The sequence below is a fragment of the Takifugu flavidus genome, chromosome 3, assembly GCF_003711565.1.
Source record: "Takifugu flavidus isolate HTHZ2018 chromosome 3, ASM371156v2, whole genome shotgun sequence".
In the NCBI taxonomy this organism is placed as follows: Eukaryota; Metazoa; Chordata; class Actinopteri; order Tetraodontiformes; family Tetraodontidae; genus Takifugu; species Takifugu flavidus.
Genome location: NC_079522.1, coordinates 7,590,043 through 7,608,654, shown reverse-complemented (window position 1 = coordinate 7,608,654; position 18,612 = coordinate 7,590,043). Strand labels below are relative to the sequence as shown.

At 42.6% G+C, this 18,612-nt stretch overlaps 2 protein-coding genes across 5 annotated transcripts in view; one reads left to right on the top strand and one right to left on the bottom strand.

Annotated features, from left to right (window-relative positions):
- The window catches only part of epdl1 (ependymin-like 1), a 119,445-nt gene that overhangs the window by 81,804 nt on the left and 19,029 nt on the right, over positions 1 to 18,612 (top strand). The gene's annotated exons all lie outside the window — the stretch shown is intronic.
- Positions 1 to 18,612, bottom strand: part of LOC130522868 (RAS guanyl-releasing protein 2) — a 31,725-nt gene that overhangs the window by 3,876 nt on the left and 9,237 nt on the right. For 3 of the 4 annotated variants that reach the window (XM_057027663.1, XM_057027662.1, XM_057027661.1), the window contains 13 exons: positions 18,424 to 18,547; positions 18,193 to 18,295; positions 17,949 to 18,005; positions 16,040 to 16,171; positions 15,537 to 15,687; positions 14,166 to 14,339; positions 11,098 to 11,214; positions 10,670 to 10,951; positions 8,905 to 8,979; positions 8,436 to 8,558; positions 6,480 to 6,595; positions 6,254 to 6,395; positions 2,464 to 2,500 (listed from right to left, as the gene is read on the bottom strand). In XM_057027663.1, coding sequence (XP_056883643.1) covers positions 2,464 to 2,500; positions 6,254 to 6,395; positions 6,480 to 6,595; positions 8,436 to 8,558; positions 8,905 to 8,979; positions 10,670 to 10,951; positions 11,098 to 11,214; positions 14,166 to 14,339; positions 15,537 to 15,687; positions 16,040 to 16,171; positions 17,949 to 18,005; positions 18,193 to 18,295; positions 18,424 to 18,493 — 1,579 coding nt within the window. In that variant the 5' untranslated portion in view covers positions 18,494 to 18,547. The remainder of the gene's footprint in view (positions 1 to 2,463; positions 2,501 to 6,253; positions 6,396 to 6,479; positions 6,596 to 8,435; positions 8,559 to 8,904; positions 8,980 to 10,669; positions 10,952 to 11,097; positions 11,215 to 14,165; positions 14,340 to 15,536; positions 15,688 to 16,039; positions 16,172 to 17,948; positions 18,006 to 18,192; positions 18,296 to 18,423; positions 18,548 to 18,612) is intronic. The other variant, XM_057027664.1, reaches the window with a different exon arrangement.

The window sequence follows — 18,612 nt, the reverse complement described above, 5'->3', positions numbered from 1 at the left end:
GGGCAGAGAGAGAAGGACAGGGTCAAACAAGAGGAAAGGTGCACACAGAAACACGGGGGAGAACGGTAGAGCAGCCGGTGAGATGGTGGAGCTTCTCCATGCCATGCAGAGGCAGGAACAATGGCACACACAGACGGTGAGACACAGTGATCCTGACAGTAACTCTATCAACCAGTGGGGGGCTTGACAGAAGAGAAGCAATGGGCCATTGAGCAAGATAGCATGAAAATATGTGAGCGAAATAAGCTGGAAGGACACGGTGACCCATGACCAAATTACTCCATTTCCTTTAATACGGCATTATTTAATATTCTCTCTGCACATCGTCATATGAGCTAGCATTTCACACTATAACAGATGAAATCCTTGGTTCCCCCTCTGACAATACAGAAGTGGAGAGCAGCCACATACATCCTTTTTTTTCTTTTGTGACCATTTTCTCCTATCTCATCATGACTACTTTGTCACGATGACATGACGATTTTGTCATGATAACGTTAGCTCAAGATAACAAGGTCCTTTTTATTGCGATACCAACTTATTTCATTACATCGGGACAGCAAAGTCGTCTCACGATAATTGAGTTTATTTCTTAATTTAGGAACAGAAACTTTTGTTTTCAGGCAATAGGTGTCATTGTTAATGTTTGCATGTCAGTTTGGTCCATGTGATCCTCCCAATTTAAAACTTTAAAAATTTAAAACAGCTGTCGCTTTCGCTACCAGGAAGTTACATGAGATCTAATATACAATCTATGCACAAAACATTAGCTTGTTTAGGACAGATCTGACATTTAACCAACTGGGGACACACCTGGACCAGTGTCATCTAAAGACAAAATTAATAAATGCGTTATTGCAAGAAAACTAATTTTGTAATCCCGGCATAATGAAACAACAAATTGTTACCACGGTTTTAATGGCAGTAAAAAAAAGAAAAAAAAAGTATTAATTGTTGATGTGAGGGCATTTCTGAAAATAAAGCAATAAAATTAACAATGAACCACACACGCATCATCAACTCTCAGCAGAATCCAGAAGCAGTTTGCTCCGGTTCCGTTCCTGCCAATCTGCCTCTCTGAGAGCGGCCTGCCGACAGTGGTGGCGATGAATGGCTGCAGGCTCTTATCATTGACTTCCTGTGGTCTCATTAAAGAGCTCGAAACGAGCCAGAACTATCACACCTGCTGTGTGACATGGAGACATGCGAGTACAGTCGGTGGGAAGGGGGGGGAAGATTCCAGCACGTGCATGAGAACACGCCAATTGGTTTTGAGATAAAAAGGGAAAAGATGAAGGAATATTTCAGACTTAATTCAAGCCCCTGCTACATCAATTTAGAACAGGGAGGGTAACATTTGCTCGCCACAAAAATTAGACAAAGTCTGGCGATAACATGCAAGCTATTTAAGGGTTAGTTGGCCAATACGGGACTGTCCTGAAAGGACCAAAGGGGAAGCCCACTGAGTTCAATCCTCATATATTTGTTGCGATTTAACCATCTCGTGGAAAATTGCTACATCCCTAGTATGTTGTATGTTTTGAGAATGAATGAGAATTCATTTATAAGGGATCTTGGTCAGTCATATTTTCTCTATCGCATCATGAATCGTATTGAATCATGAGTTAAGTGTATCATTACATACCTGCCTACCTATTATTGAGTGAGGGGGAAAAAGTGCAAAGGAAAACCAAAGGAATTGGAATTGATTTATACAGGCGTCTCCATCTTGTCTCCCAAATTATCTGATTATATTTCCGGCAACGATAATATGCTGTGTGCATAGCCCTGAGTATTCCACCAGAGTATCTACCTTTAGTGTAAATAAGAGTGTTTAAATTCACCGAAGACTGCAAAGTTATTGGCGCGCAACTAAACTGCAGCTTAATAAGCGCAATGTAAAATGGTGGGACGAGTCCAGCAGATGGACGTCTGCTGCCTTCGCATACCGATGTCTCCTCTGATGTGGATGGAAACATCTGCGAGTTTGTTATGTACTGCATGGAAAAGACAGATGAATGCTATTTCATTTTGAGCATCGGCACACACCGTGTCACATTTCCGAATCTAATCTAACTGAGAGTAGCTGAAGTGTGGAATGGAAATGTGACTTTAAATTAAAAATCTCTTACAGTTGCTGTTTATATGCAGTCAAGACAATAACAGCGTTGCCATCTCCCGGATAGAAATTGTTTCACTTTTTTTTTTAGCCCAAAATTACACATTAGTGCACAATGAGAAGTATCACTTTGCACTGCGTTTAACAGGGTTGCTAGTACAGTAATCACTAAAGAATTTAAAGGCGGCTTTACTGGAGCTTCCTGTGTTTTTGTGTTGGTGTCAACACGAACCAGATGGAGCGCGGAACAGTGCAAAGTGTGTAGCTGATTGACCCGATCCAGCTGCAAGACCGTGGCGTAGTGCGTGCATGTGGAGTGGACTCTAAATGGATGACTTCCTTACCTTTGCACTTGTATCCCTGCTTGTAGAAGCCCCATATCTGCAAAAGAAGGAGGCAGATGATCATTCCAAATCAGGCCAACAGCGTAAAGAGACGTTGACGAGGCTCTCATCCGGAAAGGTCACGTGTATCCGGGGTCAGGGGGTCGTTTCTGCTAATGGTTCCACAAGCTGATCTCTTCAAGCACCTGTTTTTTTCAGAGATTCAGCTCTTTGATTTTAGGTGCAGTACAATTTACCTCCAAACTGATCGCGTTGATTGATTATCTGAAACCAGAACTGTGCAACAACATTATTATATGTAACAAAATTAATCTCCATATATGCCTGTAACCACTGCACATCTAAATGGGGGAGGAGGTAGGAACTCTTTTCTTCTTATATTACTATTTGTTTGACACGTTGTTGTGGTGCTTTCATAGTTCTGCCTATTGGCAGTTTTTAAGCTGCTATAGTCGTGTAATTTCCTCATTGGTGGAGCAATAAAACATGACCTTATTTTACCTTCAGCTCAGTTCAGTTGAACTGTTCTAAAGGAGAATTAGAGGGTGTGAGATGATTATTCAAGCTGGATTCTTTCATGTATAATTATGAACAAGTAAAATGTCAAATCAGAAGATATTTATCCATATTTATCACACACTGAGGAACGTTTTGTAAAATTAGAACATATGTTGCTGTATAAATACACTGTATACACTGTAAATTTGAAAGCTGTCAACACACTAAAACAGCCAAAGTTGGAAGGAAAATTGTGAGGGGTGAATAAAGAAAAGAAAATATGCAGAGGAAAGAAAAGAGGAGAAGAGATGGAAAGATCAAGCGGGATGCATGGAGTGGGAGACAGTGGTGGGGAACAATGACATAAAAGAGAGATCACACGGCGTGGTGGCACATCTGAAGAGGTGCAAAATAACCTGACCTCTATCTGCACGCACACACACACGCACACACACATGCACACACAGCCAGAGACTCCACAACAAAGAGTCGGAGAGAACATCTGAAGCGAAGAATCATCACAGCTCTGCCTACGCCGGCTGACCTTTCCCATCTTTACAGACTGCAACACAAAGAGGAGCCGAGCAGATTCACCATGCGAACGGTGCCACAGAATCCAACACTCACCGACTTAAATAGTATCTCTTTCTAAGCTTATTAGCTTTTGAACCCTTAACACTGAGACTTAGTGTCAAATTTAAGCTGGTAGTTTAGACATAAATGCATTTTAAATGAATGCATTATGTGTGGGGATAATCCTTTGTCATTTAATATTCAATATTTCCATAGTGAATATTTGTGGTTTGGGAAAAAGAGGAGTTTTTTGTGATCGCTGTGCGCAAAAACCTTTGCTTTTGCAGCAACTTTTCTTAAAAAAGATGTATTTAGGCATCTTTATTGATTGAAATTGCAGGACCTTGCAAAAACCACAGGAGCAATTTGATTTGATTCTACACAAAAATATTTACATTCTAAGTTCAATTTACAAAATGTTCCTCGGTCTGTGATAAATATGGATAAATTACGGATAAATATGTTCAATTTTCTTTATCACTATTTTTATTGAATAGTGAGAGCTGCTAAAAAACACAATTATTTTCCTCTACCAGCACAGCTTATTTTTGGTGGCAAACAAGACTGGGGAGGAAATGTATATCCATCGAATACATTGTGTTGATTCAAAGCGTAACCAAGGCAACAAAGGTATGTGTAAGGTAAACTTTCTCCAAAGTGGCTTTTTTGCAGTTTTGAACACATGCAACCAACACATATTTTTTGCCAATTTTGTAAGGAAATTGCATTTTTTTGCATCAAAGGTGCTTCCTACTTGAAAAAATGCAAAACCCCCCAGCCCAACATAGTAAGTTTGGCTGATTATACAGTACAGTAAATTAGCATAATTGTGTTTTTCTGAAGCAACTGATTATGGATTTTTAAGAAACACGTGTTTTACGAGATTAAAGCAATTGTGGTTGAGATGAAATGACTTTTCTACAGTAAGCACAGAAAAAAAGATGACAGTCTTATTCCACTGGATAGAACACCACGGGAGGTAAACTGGTGCTGGAAAATTCCATGTTTATCTGCGACGCGGCAAATTTGTTCTGGCATGCAACTCGGCCTCAAGAGGTTCGTTTATGATTGTTGGTATGTGATGCACGTGATCACTCATGTACATAGTTCACCACAGATTTGTCCGACAGGACAGGATGCTGAATCAAGCTGCTACTAGCATCTCTACCAGAACTGGCGTTTTTGTCTATTCAGAGAAAATAAATACCCCAGCAGGAGAAACATAACTGCAGACAGCTTCTTGTCTGCCAGGACCCTCAGTTCTCTTTGTTAAAACTGTGAAAAAGCCCAAGGAGATTTTGTATTCGTACACATTAGAAGGACTCTGAGCCTCACACTGCTCTCCTGAGGGACGCCGTGTGTCAATTTGTGCACTTGTGGAACTAATTTGTTCTCCCCTAATTAGGATGTAAGGTCAAAAGGTGACCCACTGCACAAAAAACAAGAATATTGAGATCCATGAGAGGATCTGAGGTGAGCGAACCCTGGCTTGTTTACAGGAGTCGTCCCAAATCAGCTACTGCTGGTTTGAGACAAGTGATGAGTGCCACAGGAAAACGTTGGGGGGAGGTTTTTGCCCAGGAGCCAAGAGAGAAAGCACACAAAGCGTGCAGAGGAGGAAGCGGCTTATGTATCTACCTCTGCCACACACACTCAAAGGAAGAGGCATGATGCCAGGGCTGCTATCTTCCCCTGCTTCTCTATTCTGAGCTTCCCCCGGCAAAAACTCCAAAAAACACTAAAGCCTCCCCCTCAGAATGTGCGTTTGTGTTTCTCTGCTTCAAAACATGTTGGCAAAATCCTGTTCTGTGCGCACATACTGCCTCTTTGCTTCAACTATGTTCGTATTAAAACCAAATGCTGACTCACTGTCTGTGTTTAAATAACAGACAACCTCTCGACAGGTTTCGTGGAATGCTGAGCCAAAAGAGTGTACAAACATATACACCCAATAAGACTGCTGTATAGGAGCATTACCATCAGGCCCAATTACCTCCGTCCAATATTTCCTACACTGCAGTTTCAGCAGAGTGCAGCTGTAGCTCAAAATATTTGCCACCACCCCGACTTGCAGGGAAGGAAATTGTGGCCATCATGTGCCGCCAGGGATAAATAATGTAGCGTCACCACCGGCGATTGCCGGGTTCTGCACAACTGTCCTTTGACCTCTGAAAGCAAACTATGACACGTGCCATCGACCAGGCAGCAAAGGGATCAATGTGGCAGAAAATAGCAAAGCAAACAAATACCGGATCAACATTGTTTAAGTGTTGGCCGCGAGTGAAGGGGATTATTCAGAGCACACCCGATTCTGTGATTAAATGATATTCAGCCCTTGAAGCCCTGACCATGTTTTTGGTGAAGAAATGCCAAAAAAATAAATAAAATCACAATATCACAACAACAAGGTTCATCTAGATGTTCTTGGTGTGTGGTACGATGTGTGAGTAAACTTGGAAAGACCAGGGAAGATATAAAATTTTCTCTGCAAATAGAGGATTAAATTCATGGTAAATATACTTAATGTATGGTAACCATGCATAATATACCCACAAATATGAAGTGACCAATACCTGGGTGCAAATAATTACAATCAAGCAAAGATAAAAATGTCATAACACATTTGTCTTTTTTTAATGGACAATTTTTCCTGTTCCTGAGCCACTTGGGCTTCAGAGGTTAAATAAAATTGTGAAAAATTAAGAAGGTGTTGACTCACAAAGCCAGCGCAGTGCTCGCAGAATGTTGGCTTCACGTACGTGGTCTCGGTAAATGTGTGGATGAAGCCCATCTTGCAGTTAAGCAGTGAGCTGGCTTTCATGAAGTAGTCAATCATCTCTTCCCTGCTGATCTTCCCGTCTCTGGGGAAGAGAGAGAGTGCGGAGACAGGTGAGCTCTGCTTGTGCGACGCACGGGGGTTGATCTGCCAACACACGAGCGCTCACTGGTTCTTGTCCAGCTCGCCGAACTTGCTGAGGTAAGGGAAGTTGTTCCTGATGGCTTCAAACTCGTCCCTGGAAATGTGGCCGTCGCCATCCGTGTCAAAGTTCTTGAAAACGGACTGTGGAGAGGAGGAATAAATAAGAGTAAATTTGGGATGCAGATGGTTTCTACTTTCATTGAGCTTGACTGACATTCCTCTATGGAATAACTTGGATAATATCGAATTATAAATCTGGCTCAATGGCTTCCAGACCATCATTATGACAAGCTGCAGATGGTCCCTATAACAGGTTGCAGTATTTCTTAAACTTTCTTTTCATCTTAAGGATAAAACAGAGCCTTTGATGTTAAGCTGAAATAAACTGGGTTTACTGCAGCCTACCACTAGGGGGTGAACAAGAGAGGGCAGACATGTGCATGGGTGGTATAATGGTTAGTGTCTCATAGGTATAATAAGCAGTTCATGTGCTTTAACAACTGTTAACTGTTTACAAGGGATGGCCTATGTGTTGGTGCCTTTTGTTTGTTTTTTGTTTTCCTGTTTTTCTCACCTGAGTATCGTTATCTGGCGACCATCACACCTGCACCTGGTTACCAATCAACACTCTTCAAAAGCCTCTGCCTCCCGACCACCAGAGTCTGATTGTTTTGTCGGCTTTGTGGTAAATGTGGGTCTATTCCTGTGTTCTGTCCCTTCAAGTAGCTTTACCCGGTTTTCTCAGGTCTCTTCCTAGGTCACCACGCACTCCTCATTCGGAGGAATGATCTGCACCTCCTGCACCTTTTCACCACGTGGTGCAGCTATCTGAGTTCATTAAAATCTAGTGTTGACACCGTCAGCTGTCGCTTGTCTGCTTATGGGTCCTGCCCGAACTAACCCTTAAATAGCTTGCATGTTATCGCCAAAAACACAGGATGTTTTTGAAAACAATCGATTCGATGGCAAAATGAATCTCATTAAATTTGTGTATCGCCATTTCAAATTTTTTCTTAATCGTTGTATGGTTGTTAAACAAGTCGCACTGTAGGAAGTCAGCGAGGTGTATTTAAAATAGATTTGAAGTCACTTTAGGTGACATAGTTGTTAAACTAGGGCTGGCAAGCGGCTAACATTTTTAATCCAATTAATTACAGGGCCACTGTTGATTGATTTTGATTCAACACAAGTATTAATTGTGTTTCATTTTATCGAAAGGTTCAAGACAGACTTAATGTTTTTTTTTTATTTACAAAATAGGTATGGTGTCAGACATGAACATAAAACAAAGATGAGATGCAACTTGAACACACGAAGGCTCGCCTTCTCTGTTGGTATATTCTGCAGCGTTTAGCCCTTTCAAAAACAAATTCTACTCATCTTTAGGTAATCGGCATGAGTATCATTCAGTGTGCAGAGTCCAAAAGGTTTGCATTACAGGTTATTAGGTTGCAGAGGCCCCGACATTCCACGAGGGTGGTGTGGCACAGGCTGGACATCTGCACCTAATGTTTGCTTCCCATTGATGTTGTACTTTAAGCAGGAAGCGCTTCAGTGAAACTAAAATTCCTTTTGTGCAAACTACTTCATATCAGTTAGTGGTACTGTCTTGGGTTTTGTTGTGCTCAAACAATATATAAAGGACCAACATGCTGCTTAGACTGGCCCATCAATCCTCACCAGCAAGTAGGACTGTGTTACTTAGGTTAAAACCTGTAACACACACCTTAAGCATCAAATAAAGGAACGTGCTAATTGTGACAACCCCAAATTAAGCTGAAAAAGCAGGACTCCTGTACCATGTTTTAGATCACCTGAAGTTACTGAGCTGCAGTTATAATGTCAGGACAGTTGTAGAGAGGATAAGAACAGATGATTCACCGATAGCCCCTCATTTGCCCCCTCCTCTTCTACCTGGCACTGAACCATACAATCAGCAACTACCGGTAAAAGGAGCATGCGTGGGTGTGAAAACACTCACCTCCACCATCTTCTCGATGTGTTTTTTGATGATTGTAGGGTCAGTGCTGGGCTTCACCGACACCGCCCATTCATCGATCATGGTCGGCTTGGGGTCAGGCGCAGGGGCAGGGCAGGAGTTCTGCTGCAAATACATGAGAAACCAAAGGGCATCAGTCACCTTAGGGGGGAGGGAAGCAGAAACTGTCAGGTTAGGATGTAAAGAAAGCTGCTGCTCTGAGACACAGCGGAGAGGAGAGCAGATTTAAGGGATGAGTAAAGACTCAAAGATCTCCGATAAGCTCCTATACAGTCCTCCATACATTTCCCACACGACTCAATTTTCTCAGAAAGCAAAACTTCTAGGAAATCTCGCAGCTACAACATGAAAGGAGAAGTGTATTTCACCATCCATCGTGCCAAGCCAATAAAGTTCACCATATTATAGAACCGTCACTGTCAAGGGTGTGATGAATAAGTGAGAAGCTCACTGCCGGCTTGCGAGGTTCCCTCTGTAGAGACATTTGGTAGATCTCCTCCTCTGTGTGGTATTGGTCCAAAGACACCTGTAGACAACAGAAGTTTTTAAAATTACCCTCAGAAAGCCATGTCTTGTGGGTTCATTCAGAGATGTGTTGATTGATCGGGAATTTAGTTACATGGGTAAAAAAAAACTCCAAGTAATTGGTATTGTTGCATTACACCAGACCAAAAACTCATGCAAAATGTATTCAAATCATGCTAATGACTTATGGGCCTGTGGTAAGGCTTTCGGACCCACTACAACTGTTGAGGCCTTTCAAACTGTTGCTTAAGAGTCTTCAAATTTTCATGAATTTGTTTCACTGTGTGTCCTAGATTTAGCTCTGCCAGATCACCGGCTACTTGAAAAGTGAAATCCGTGAAGTAGTCAGCTTTATTTTTTTTTATTATTTTACAATGCAATACTGAACTATAGAATGAAACCAAAAATCAAAACCTGCTTTAAAGCCCAAAATTTGTTTAAAACAATCATTTTAATATAGTAATACAAGGTTGGAAACATTGTCACTGGCGTATTTCCCAGTCCCAGCTGTGCCTCTTCGTCCTGACTCCGCTCCGCTGTAGCGTCTGTTTCTACTGAAGGCGCAGGAGTCTTTCTCCGAGAGAAGAACATTGTTATGGGTAGTTGTTGGCGCTCTTTCTTTTTCTGAGCAAGAAGATTTTTATTAACGGATATGCCACCTTCGATTATATTTGAGAACTGCAACGAACGACTCGCAAAAAAAATCCGTGAAGCAGCGAAGCCGTGAAAGATGAAACGCGATATAGCGAGGGATCACTGTAATTCATTTTTCATCTACCTCACTTGTTTCTGCGGTTAACTTCCGGCTTCCTCAGAGGTGTCACTTGGTAGTAAAGTGATGAGGCACCTCTGAAAGACAGACGTTAACCACAGAAACAAGTCAGGTATGTGAAAAACAAATTACCTTTGGGCCTGATACAAATGAGATTAAAAAAAAAGGAAATCTACTTAAAATGGGCTTTTTCAAAAGCTCAGGTAAATCATTAAGGTTTCTGCTGTGTACCTGCCTTTAACCCCCCCCCCCACCTCCTCCACTAAATGTGACTGCACAGCTACACACATTATATCTTCTCCCTCATTTAAATACCTTATTTGCAATACAAAAGTGTTTGAAGTCAACTGATGGAGATAAGATAAGCCTTTAAGGGCAACTAATGGCAAAAGCGGTAAAAATCAAGAGGAAAGTTTTAAGGGAAAACGGAAAGAGAAATAGATTTTGGTGGTCTTGTGATGGGGTATCAAAAGTATTGTTAATGCAAAGTCCTGCTTTTAATGAGGATTCATCAACAAGAGTTCAGAGTGCTAAAACGTCCTGTGTCCATGCTTATGCAATATGTTATCGCAACCTAAAAATTCAACAGTTTGCTTCTGAAACATAATTCCGATTTAGCCCAGCATAATTAATCACTCAGATTGAGCCTTCCTCTGAGGAGTGCAATGACTTAGTTCTCTATCAGTTGTTTCTCTCATTTCGATGTTAATGCTTGGAATGTGTTGCTTCAAATCTCTGGCCTTCCACTGTAAACACACTCCGGGCCCAGCTGGCTCTCACATAGTTTGTCCAACGACAAGTCAAGCAAATAGCCGCGGCGCTAATTCTGTGTACCAAACAGGCTGTTTATTAAACATGTTGGCCGCGGTTTATTCTCCTTCACCAACATTGCCTCTTTGCTACTCTATCTTTTACTTACCGTGAGCAGGTTGAGCAAATCCATGTTAGCGTCAGTGTTGGGCGGGGTGTTCTGGATGAGTGTTAGCTCTTGGAGGATGGTGTAAAGCTGCTGGGTTTTGGTCAGGTTGACCCGCGTTTTCTCTTTGTCGACCCAGTCTGGTAATGCCACGTGCACAGCTATGAGGTCTTTCAAGTGCACGCCCAGGATGGGGAATCGAAATCCCGAGCACTCGGAGAACCGCTTGCGGTACTGGCTGTAGTTCCCACAGGATGTCACCAGTTCAATGAGGTTGTTGAAAACCTGAGAGTTTAGTCAGACAAATTAAATTTAAAGTAAGAGATAAACATGGTGTTTTTATAATCGACAGTATTGTGTCTGATGGCTCGCACAGAGGCCCCTGAGCTAACTGGGCAGACAGGGAACAGGTCAAGAAAGTGGTTCAGCACCTTGTTGGTCTCAGAGCTGACGTGCGCCTGTGTGTCTTTAAGCCGTGAGATGGAGCTGTTGCTGAGGCCGCCCACCACCGCCATCAGCGTGTTGAAGTTTTGTAACTGCAGCAGCTTCTATAAGGAGTTTGCATGACAGAAGAGATGAGATAAGGAATCGATGGAAGAATGTGAGAAGGTCACAGGGTTCAAAAAATGTAGATACAGGGAATAATAATAGCTATGCTGAGAAAGGCTTTCTGAGCCGAGCTCACCGAGAGTATCGAAAGTTCCAACACGACTTGATCGCACATTACGTGCACTTTTTTGAGTATCAACCCAAAGGCCTCCCTGCTGCCCTTAGCCCCTCAATATAGCACTAAAAATCAATAGGGTAACATGTGTGGGAGGGCTGCCAGATGAGATTATTTGATTCAGCATATGCACCCTTTAGAATCAAATGGCAAAGCAGCCGGGGGGGCAGCGCAGGGCTCCATGCATGGTTTCGGCTGAGCGCGCGTACGGCCATCAGCAACACCTGGGAAATTCTTTATTTCCAATATAGAAGGTTAATAAATGTTCAATCTTCAAAGGCCTAATGTTAAAAAAGAGCAAATGACATGAACCTTTTTATATTTGAAATTACACCGTGACTCTCGACAGTCAACGGAAGACTAACGAACATAAGTCATCTGGAAAATGCCACCAACTGGCAGCTGAACTGGTATGAAACCCGGGCACCCTGAGGGAAGCATTTGGAAATGTCAACAGAATGGAGGCTGCCTTCTGTGCTTCCTCTGAGTACATTTCAAATCAGCTTAAATATAATTCTTCTTACTGCATGTGTTTGCATCCACAATTATTAAGGCATTTTAGCCTTAGATACATAGAATCGGTGGAAGATTCTATCAATTTTTGTTTTTCTGAGCGGCAGCAATTCACAAGATTCTCATTGTTAAAAAGTGTCTCAAACGTCTAAGTTCGTCACACAGGAATCCAAGACAGACAGAATCATCGTCCAACATTAAAGCGATTTTTGAAAGACCTTTAGCAACCATAAGTTGTCGTGAACCTCCACGCTCTGCGAAAGATCCAGATTCTGCACCAGTTCTGTTTAAATGCTGAAGCGGAGGGGCCAGACAGCTCTGTTCTGTTTTACGAATGTTGCTGATACAAACGTTAACGGCTGTCATATTTCAAAGGGCAACGCATAACAATTCCGTCAGGTGTCGGGGAAAAAGAAGTACTGCTGCGACACCCTGACAAAAACCCCGCTGAGATGCTGGAGTGCTGGTTTATCAAGACAAGGGGAGGTTGTGACACCCGCTGGGGCCATGCTCAATAAATGATGAGTAGCAGAAAGTTGGCGCTAAACCGCATACAGCAGTAGAAGCCATCGGGCTGAAATGTTTTGGTAGGTTTTTAGCTTGCCGTACTAGAGGGAAGCTCCCCTTCGCCACAGACACCAAACATCAGACCATCTGGTACTCCAGAGCGAATGATGACATCCAACTGAAAGGACATCAATCACAGCTAGGCTATTTATATAGAAACATTTGGAAGCATATGGACATATATAAGGCAACAATCTGGCAGATCTGCTCGGGAACTCAAGGGGGAGACACCAGATTAGGCCAAAGTTTTCAGATTAGAGGTGCCCTCAGCCTGCAGATGGCTGCGCATGATTTAGTATAAGCAGAGATTTGCATGATGACAGATCTTACTGGGGCTTTATTTAGCAAGGCGGTTATATCAGTACTGGGAGGCAGGATGCAAATGTGGAAGGAAAAAAAGACCAGCAAGTCTAAATCCTCAAGACTTCCATGTCCAAATCGGCATTTGCATAAATTCTTTTAGGCATTCGAAGTAGAGAATATTTTTTTATATACTGCAACTCAACAGAATTATATTGCCCCCTCCCTTCTGAATTTAGGATGAGCCTAAATCATAGTTATTATACGATATTGGTCCACCTATATCAGGGCCTATATCATGGCCCATGGGCCACATATATCAAATACAAAAAAAACCCTTCAAAGACATTACCTGCATTTTTTTATATGTTAATTCAAGAGCAGCTGAAATGAGGCAAAATAATTTTGCTATGAAAATGACTGACTGTAATTTTTGTCCCTCTAATACACAAAATATAGGAGATACATTTGATGTTCTCACAATTTATGGATTATTAGGATGCTATTTTGCTATATCAAATTGCTGTGCTGAGGGTCACTGGACTAAAATGAGTTTGACACCACCTCCCTAAACAGCAAATAGGAACAATTTGACCCTCTAAAATTTGACTCTCTAAAATTTGACTCTCTAAAACTTCTTTGGGGGTAAAAATGCATTGCTTGTAGTCCATACAAAGCATCACTCCACATAGCAGCTTCTCTCCTTTTATAGGACATCAAAGAAACTAAACTTTTTATACATTAAAGTTTAAACTTTAGGCAACAGTTAAAAACATATTACAATACAGTACAAACAAATTGGAATACACTGTTTTATTATCATTTTTGTGTTTTCCAAGATTGTGAGTCGCACCCCCACATACACTTCCCACTGGTTCCATCCGTAAACACGGATGCCAGGAGAAAACGCATCGCACAAACAACCCTGAGATTGGACTGCAGAAGAACTTTCTCACTACGATGTGTGCTAACCACCAAACCACCGTGCCAACGACGGGGCAGTTATACTCTATGGTGTGCCAAATTCTGTGGGTCGTTCCATCTTGATTATCCCAAAACAGCTCATTCTTCTTAAGCAGACATTACATTTTCTATATCTGAAAAATCTTAGATGCTGCGGTCTATGGAATCTTTTAAAACCCTAAGGTTCGTGAAAAGGCTCCAGATAATAGCAAATATGAGTCATCACCCAGCTACAACCCCCTGATAGCAGCATCTCAACAAGCATATTAACATGCTAATACCCCTAAATCCTTTTCAAATGAAGTGCACTTTTTCCACACATAAGTCCACCCAGTAATGTCTGTTGTGTTGGTAACCAGCCTGTCACCACATCTTTTGGTTAAATTCTCGATTGCTGACATGCCCCCCTCCCTTCGGGCCCGCCGAACAGACCTGCGCCACCCTGATGAAATGGGAGACGACGACAGCTCTCTGCGGGGCGGTGGGCTTGCTGAGCACCATGAGCTGGATCCACTGGGAGACGCTGTTGAAGAGAGTGATGAAACGCTCCAGGATGGGGTTGTCCACCGTGCAGCCATGCATCACAAAGCTGTGGTAGTCCTGAAACTGAAACGGGGAAGAGGACATCATTTAAAAGTCACTGGAGTTGAAATGTAAATGTAATGTTTGAGCAACCGTGTCAGGATCTGTCGGTCAGGCTCACGTTTTGTCAGCCCAGAACGGGTCTGGTTTCTGTTTAATCATGTTTAGGTCGTCATCTCATATCGGCCTTTCCCTGTGTCACCGTCTGCGTGTGCTCTGTTCCCTAACTCCCTCACCTGTCTAATGAACCCGATGTGTGTTGTGTTGTCTCTGCCTATGATGCCTATCTGGTACTCTATCTTTTTTTTTGCCATGAATGGTTAGATTCATTTGAATTTGCCTGTTTTGGATTTAATCCTGTTACTGAGCTGGATCCAAATGTGTCTGTCCATTGTTTTGTTCTAAACACAGTCACAGAGGTTGCTGGAACTTGTCTAAGCTCTCACTTTGTAAAAGATCCGAATATCTCCTTGACAGTTCACTGTCCATCACCAGTCACACACCATTCACTCATAACCGGAATCTTTATTTAACCTATTTAAGTCTCTGAGAGGAGACAGGGAATCACAGGGGACCCTCATGCTACATATCTAAAAGTGAATTCAACGGAATCTATCTGAGACAATCGTCTAGAGACAATTGTGCCTGTAACAGTTGTAACAGACACTATGTGAACTGAGGTCAAATGATATGAACAGAATGTCCACTCAGCACTGAGCCGTCGTTGAAAAAAAAGAATAAAGACTAATATCCTCTGGTGTTTGAATCAGACTACATGATTTTGGGGGGGTTATTTTCAGGATGGTCACCATGTCAGATTCAAAATATAAAGTGTTGCCCATTTCTGGAGGTTTAAAATCAGACCCGACGGTGGAAAATATGTCAGCCACTAGAAAATCCTATGAAAGTCGGATTGAATTCGTGTCATCCGATGGGTTGAAATTTTGAATTATCATGCATTTCAAGTGTGTCCTATGAACGGTTATTCATGGCTACTCATTTATTGCCATGTGATACATTCAGATATTTAAAACAGAGCCAAGATAGATCACCAGCACAACCTGGCAACGTGTTACCAGCCAACAAATATAATTACTGCAACTATGAAGGCCGGATGGACTCATGACTGCTTAGCAACAGCAACGGGTCTCCATCATGTAAATGATTCACAATGAGTTCCACAGGTATAAGCCTCCAAGAAGAGACCGCAGGTACACTGACCAAGATCTTGCAAAAGGATTTGTACTCCAGGATAGTGAGGTGCTCCGCCAGTTCACAGGAATCAAGGTGGTCGAACAGCAGTGACATTTTCCTCTTTTTGGACACCGATGGGACACGCTGGGTCACCTGCCGCTTCCATTTATACGACGGTCTGAGAGGGACAAAGAAAAGCAGACAATCATTTCTTTCTCGGTCTTATATTATGTGGATTAGTGGGGGAAAAAATGAAGGAAGGTTGCTTGCTTTTATAATTAAATGGACATGGTCCTTCCTATACAATTCAGCTGCGCATGCTACATGCTCCATAAAAAGCTCTTTTAATGGAACATGAAAGGGAAGCCGAGGTTGCACACAAATGATTTTAAAAGGGTTGAAAATAAAGTGAATGACCCCGTGTTACACAGCTCAGTGATGCTTGAGAATGGGGGGAAAAAAGGCACGTAGCCGAAATCCCTGCCAGAGACCAACAGTAAGAAAGGGCCATCGGCAACGCAGCCACTCACACACTGTCCAGGTCAATGAGCTGGCTCTGCCTCTCGTTGCCCTCTGTGGTCAAGAAGTCTTTAAAGTGTTGGATCTGGTCAGCCAGCTCCGGGTTCAGGTTGAACTCGGCTGGAAACTCGGAGATCCAGTACCTGGAGGCAGGAACGGAGGAGTGGAAATATGTACTCTATGGACTGCAAGTGCATTCACAGAGAAATATCACAATATATTATGGAAAAGATTGAAATGTAAAGCTATATTACTAAGACCAGCTCCCCTTTAAGACATTTGAGCTCTTCATTGCCAGGCGATATTTTGTAATTATCGATATCATAACCCAGTTATTTTAGCTCATTTATTGCTGACTAAAAGTATACAAAATTCACCTGGAATGCTGATGGTACAAGTGGGAAAACTGGGCACGTTAATGTGAACATGGAAATCCTACAATGGGGAGTACCGTAATTTCCGGACTATAAGCCGCTACTTTTTTCCTACACTTTAAACACAGCGGGTTATTCTACAGTGCGACTTATTTATGTTTTTTTTCGTGGCGCACTATCACAACTATTGTGAATCAGTCATTTTTACTAACCCTCATCAACGTGGAAAATACTAGAAGAAAAGCATATGATGCAACTTTTAAGTTAAAAGAGATCACTCTGGGGGCGGCACGGTGGTGTGGTGGTTAGCACTGTTGCCTCACAGCAAGAAGGCCCCGGGTTCGATCCCCGGTTGGCACTGAGGCTGGGGACTTTCTGTGTGGAGTTTGCATGTTCTCCCTGTGCCTGCGTGGGTTCTCTCCGGGTACTCCGGCTTCCTCCCACAGTCCAAAGACATGCATGATTGGGGATTAGGCTTATTGGAAACTCTAAATTGCCCGTAGGTGTGAGTGTGAGAGTGAATGGTTGTCTGTCTATATGTGTTAGCCCTGCGATTGACTGGCGTCCAGTCCAGGGTGTACCCTGCCTCCGCCCATTGTGCTGGGATAGGCTCCAGCCCCCCCGCGACCCTCAGTGGAGGAACAAGCGGTAGAAAATGAGAGAGAGAGAGAGATCACTCTGGCGGTTGAAGAAGGAAATCGAGCTGCCGTGTGTAATCTTGGCATTACGGTAATCAATGGTGAGAGGGTGGAGACGCCCGCCTGAAGAACTGATCCAAAGCAAAAAGACGACAAAAGCTTTTAGACGTAAACATCGCAGGTGGCCCGAGCTTGAAAACGTTCTGGAAGACTGGGTGAACACACAGAGAGCAGGCGGCCGCGGTGTTTCCGCTGTACAAATCAGACGGAAGGCAAAAGCAATCGCCACCGAGATGAAAATAGAAGATTTTAGAGGTGGGCCATCGGGGAGGTTTAGATTGTTCATTGAGTAAAAAAGCATAAACAACGTAATTTGTGTGTGGCTGATACAAACGTATATTTCAAGGTAGCTGCATTACAGACACGTTAGAAAAAAAAGCATTTACCGGTAGAATATATTTGTTTATGTTGCTAAACGGATTAAATTTAAAAAAAGTTAAAAAATCCTGACGTGATGAAAATTGGATTTAAGGTCTCTGTATAAACTTACAAGTGAAAAGAGTGGCTGTTGTTTCTTACCTGTCTGTTTGTCACTCGTTCTAAAATTAGATTATGTGGCTTATAATCAGGTGCGCTCTATAGTCCTGAAATTACGGTAATCAGGTAATGGTAATAATCAGATCTGGTTATCCAGAAGCCTGGATTAGTGCTGCAGTAAGATTCAGGATGTAAAGCCAGAGCCAAAGGTGGCTCTTTGTCAACCTTTAGCTGCTGCACGCCATGTTTGCTCGTGGTCCACGTGGGTTAGGTTTAGGGTTAGGGGGGGTGGGAGGAGGGGTGGGGGGTGGGAGGAGCACAGGACAATACAGTGCACAACAGAAAGAAAAGCATGAATATGTCCTAATTACTTCACGAGATGGCATATTTTTGTTCGGCACTCGGCAGTGCAGCTCTTCTCTTGAGATCTGGTCCACAAGAATCAAGGTGCAACATTTTTGGAGGAATTTGTAATGATTTGCACAACCAAACCACAATTCTAAATACCGTTATTCAGTGGCAGAAACACAGGACAGGGGGATCCAGGAACATCTGATTCCACTCTCAATAGAGCGTAAAGAAATAAATTACATGAAATCACAATGTTCAGGATACTTTAGCACCAGCTTCTCGGCCATGTCGGTGGATGGGATGTACCAAGGGTGCATCATGAGGAACATGCGGACATGGGAAGCGTCCTTTAATGTTCCCGACTCATCTAAAATCAAATAACAGGAAAGTTGCAGGTAGATTCATCACCACTTGAGAAGGATCAACTGTGGCCAGATGTGAATTTAGCTTAGTTAACCTGACATTAATTCAATTAAATATGTTCAGATGACCAACCGAAGGCTTGGATGCACGCTTCCAGCAGCTCATCCACTGTTGCCGACTGCTCCAGCGACACGGACTCCATTGTTCTTCCCTCTCTGTCTCCTCCCTTGTTTTTCTTTTAATGGGCTGCGTTGCACTGGACAGGGAAAAGAAAGGGATGAAAAGGTCAAACTAGTTAGAGATGTTTTGGAAGCATAGAGA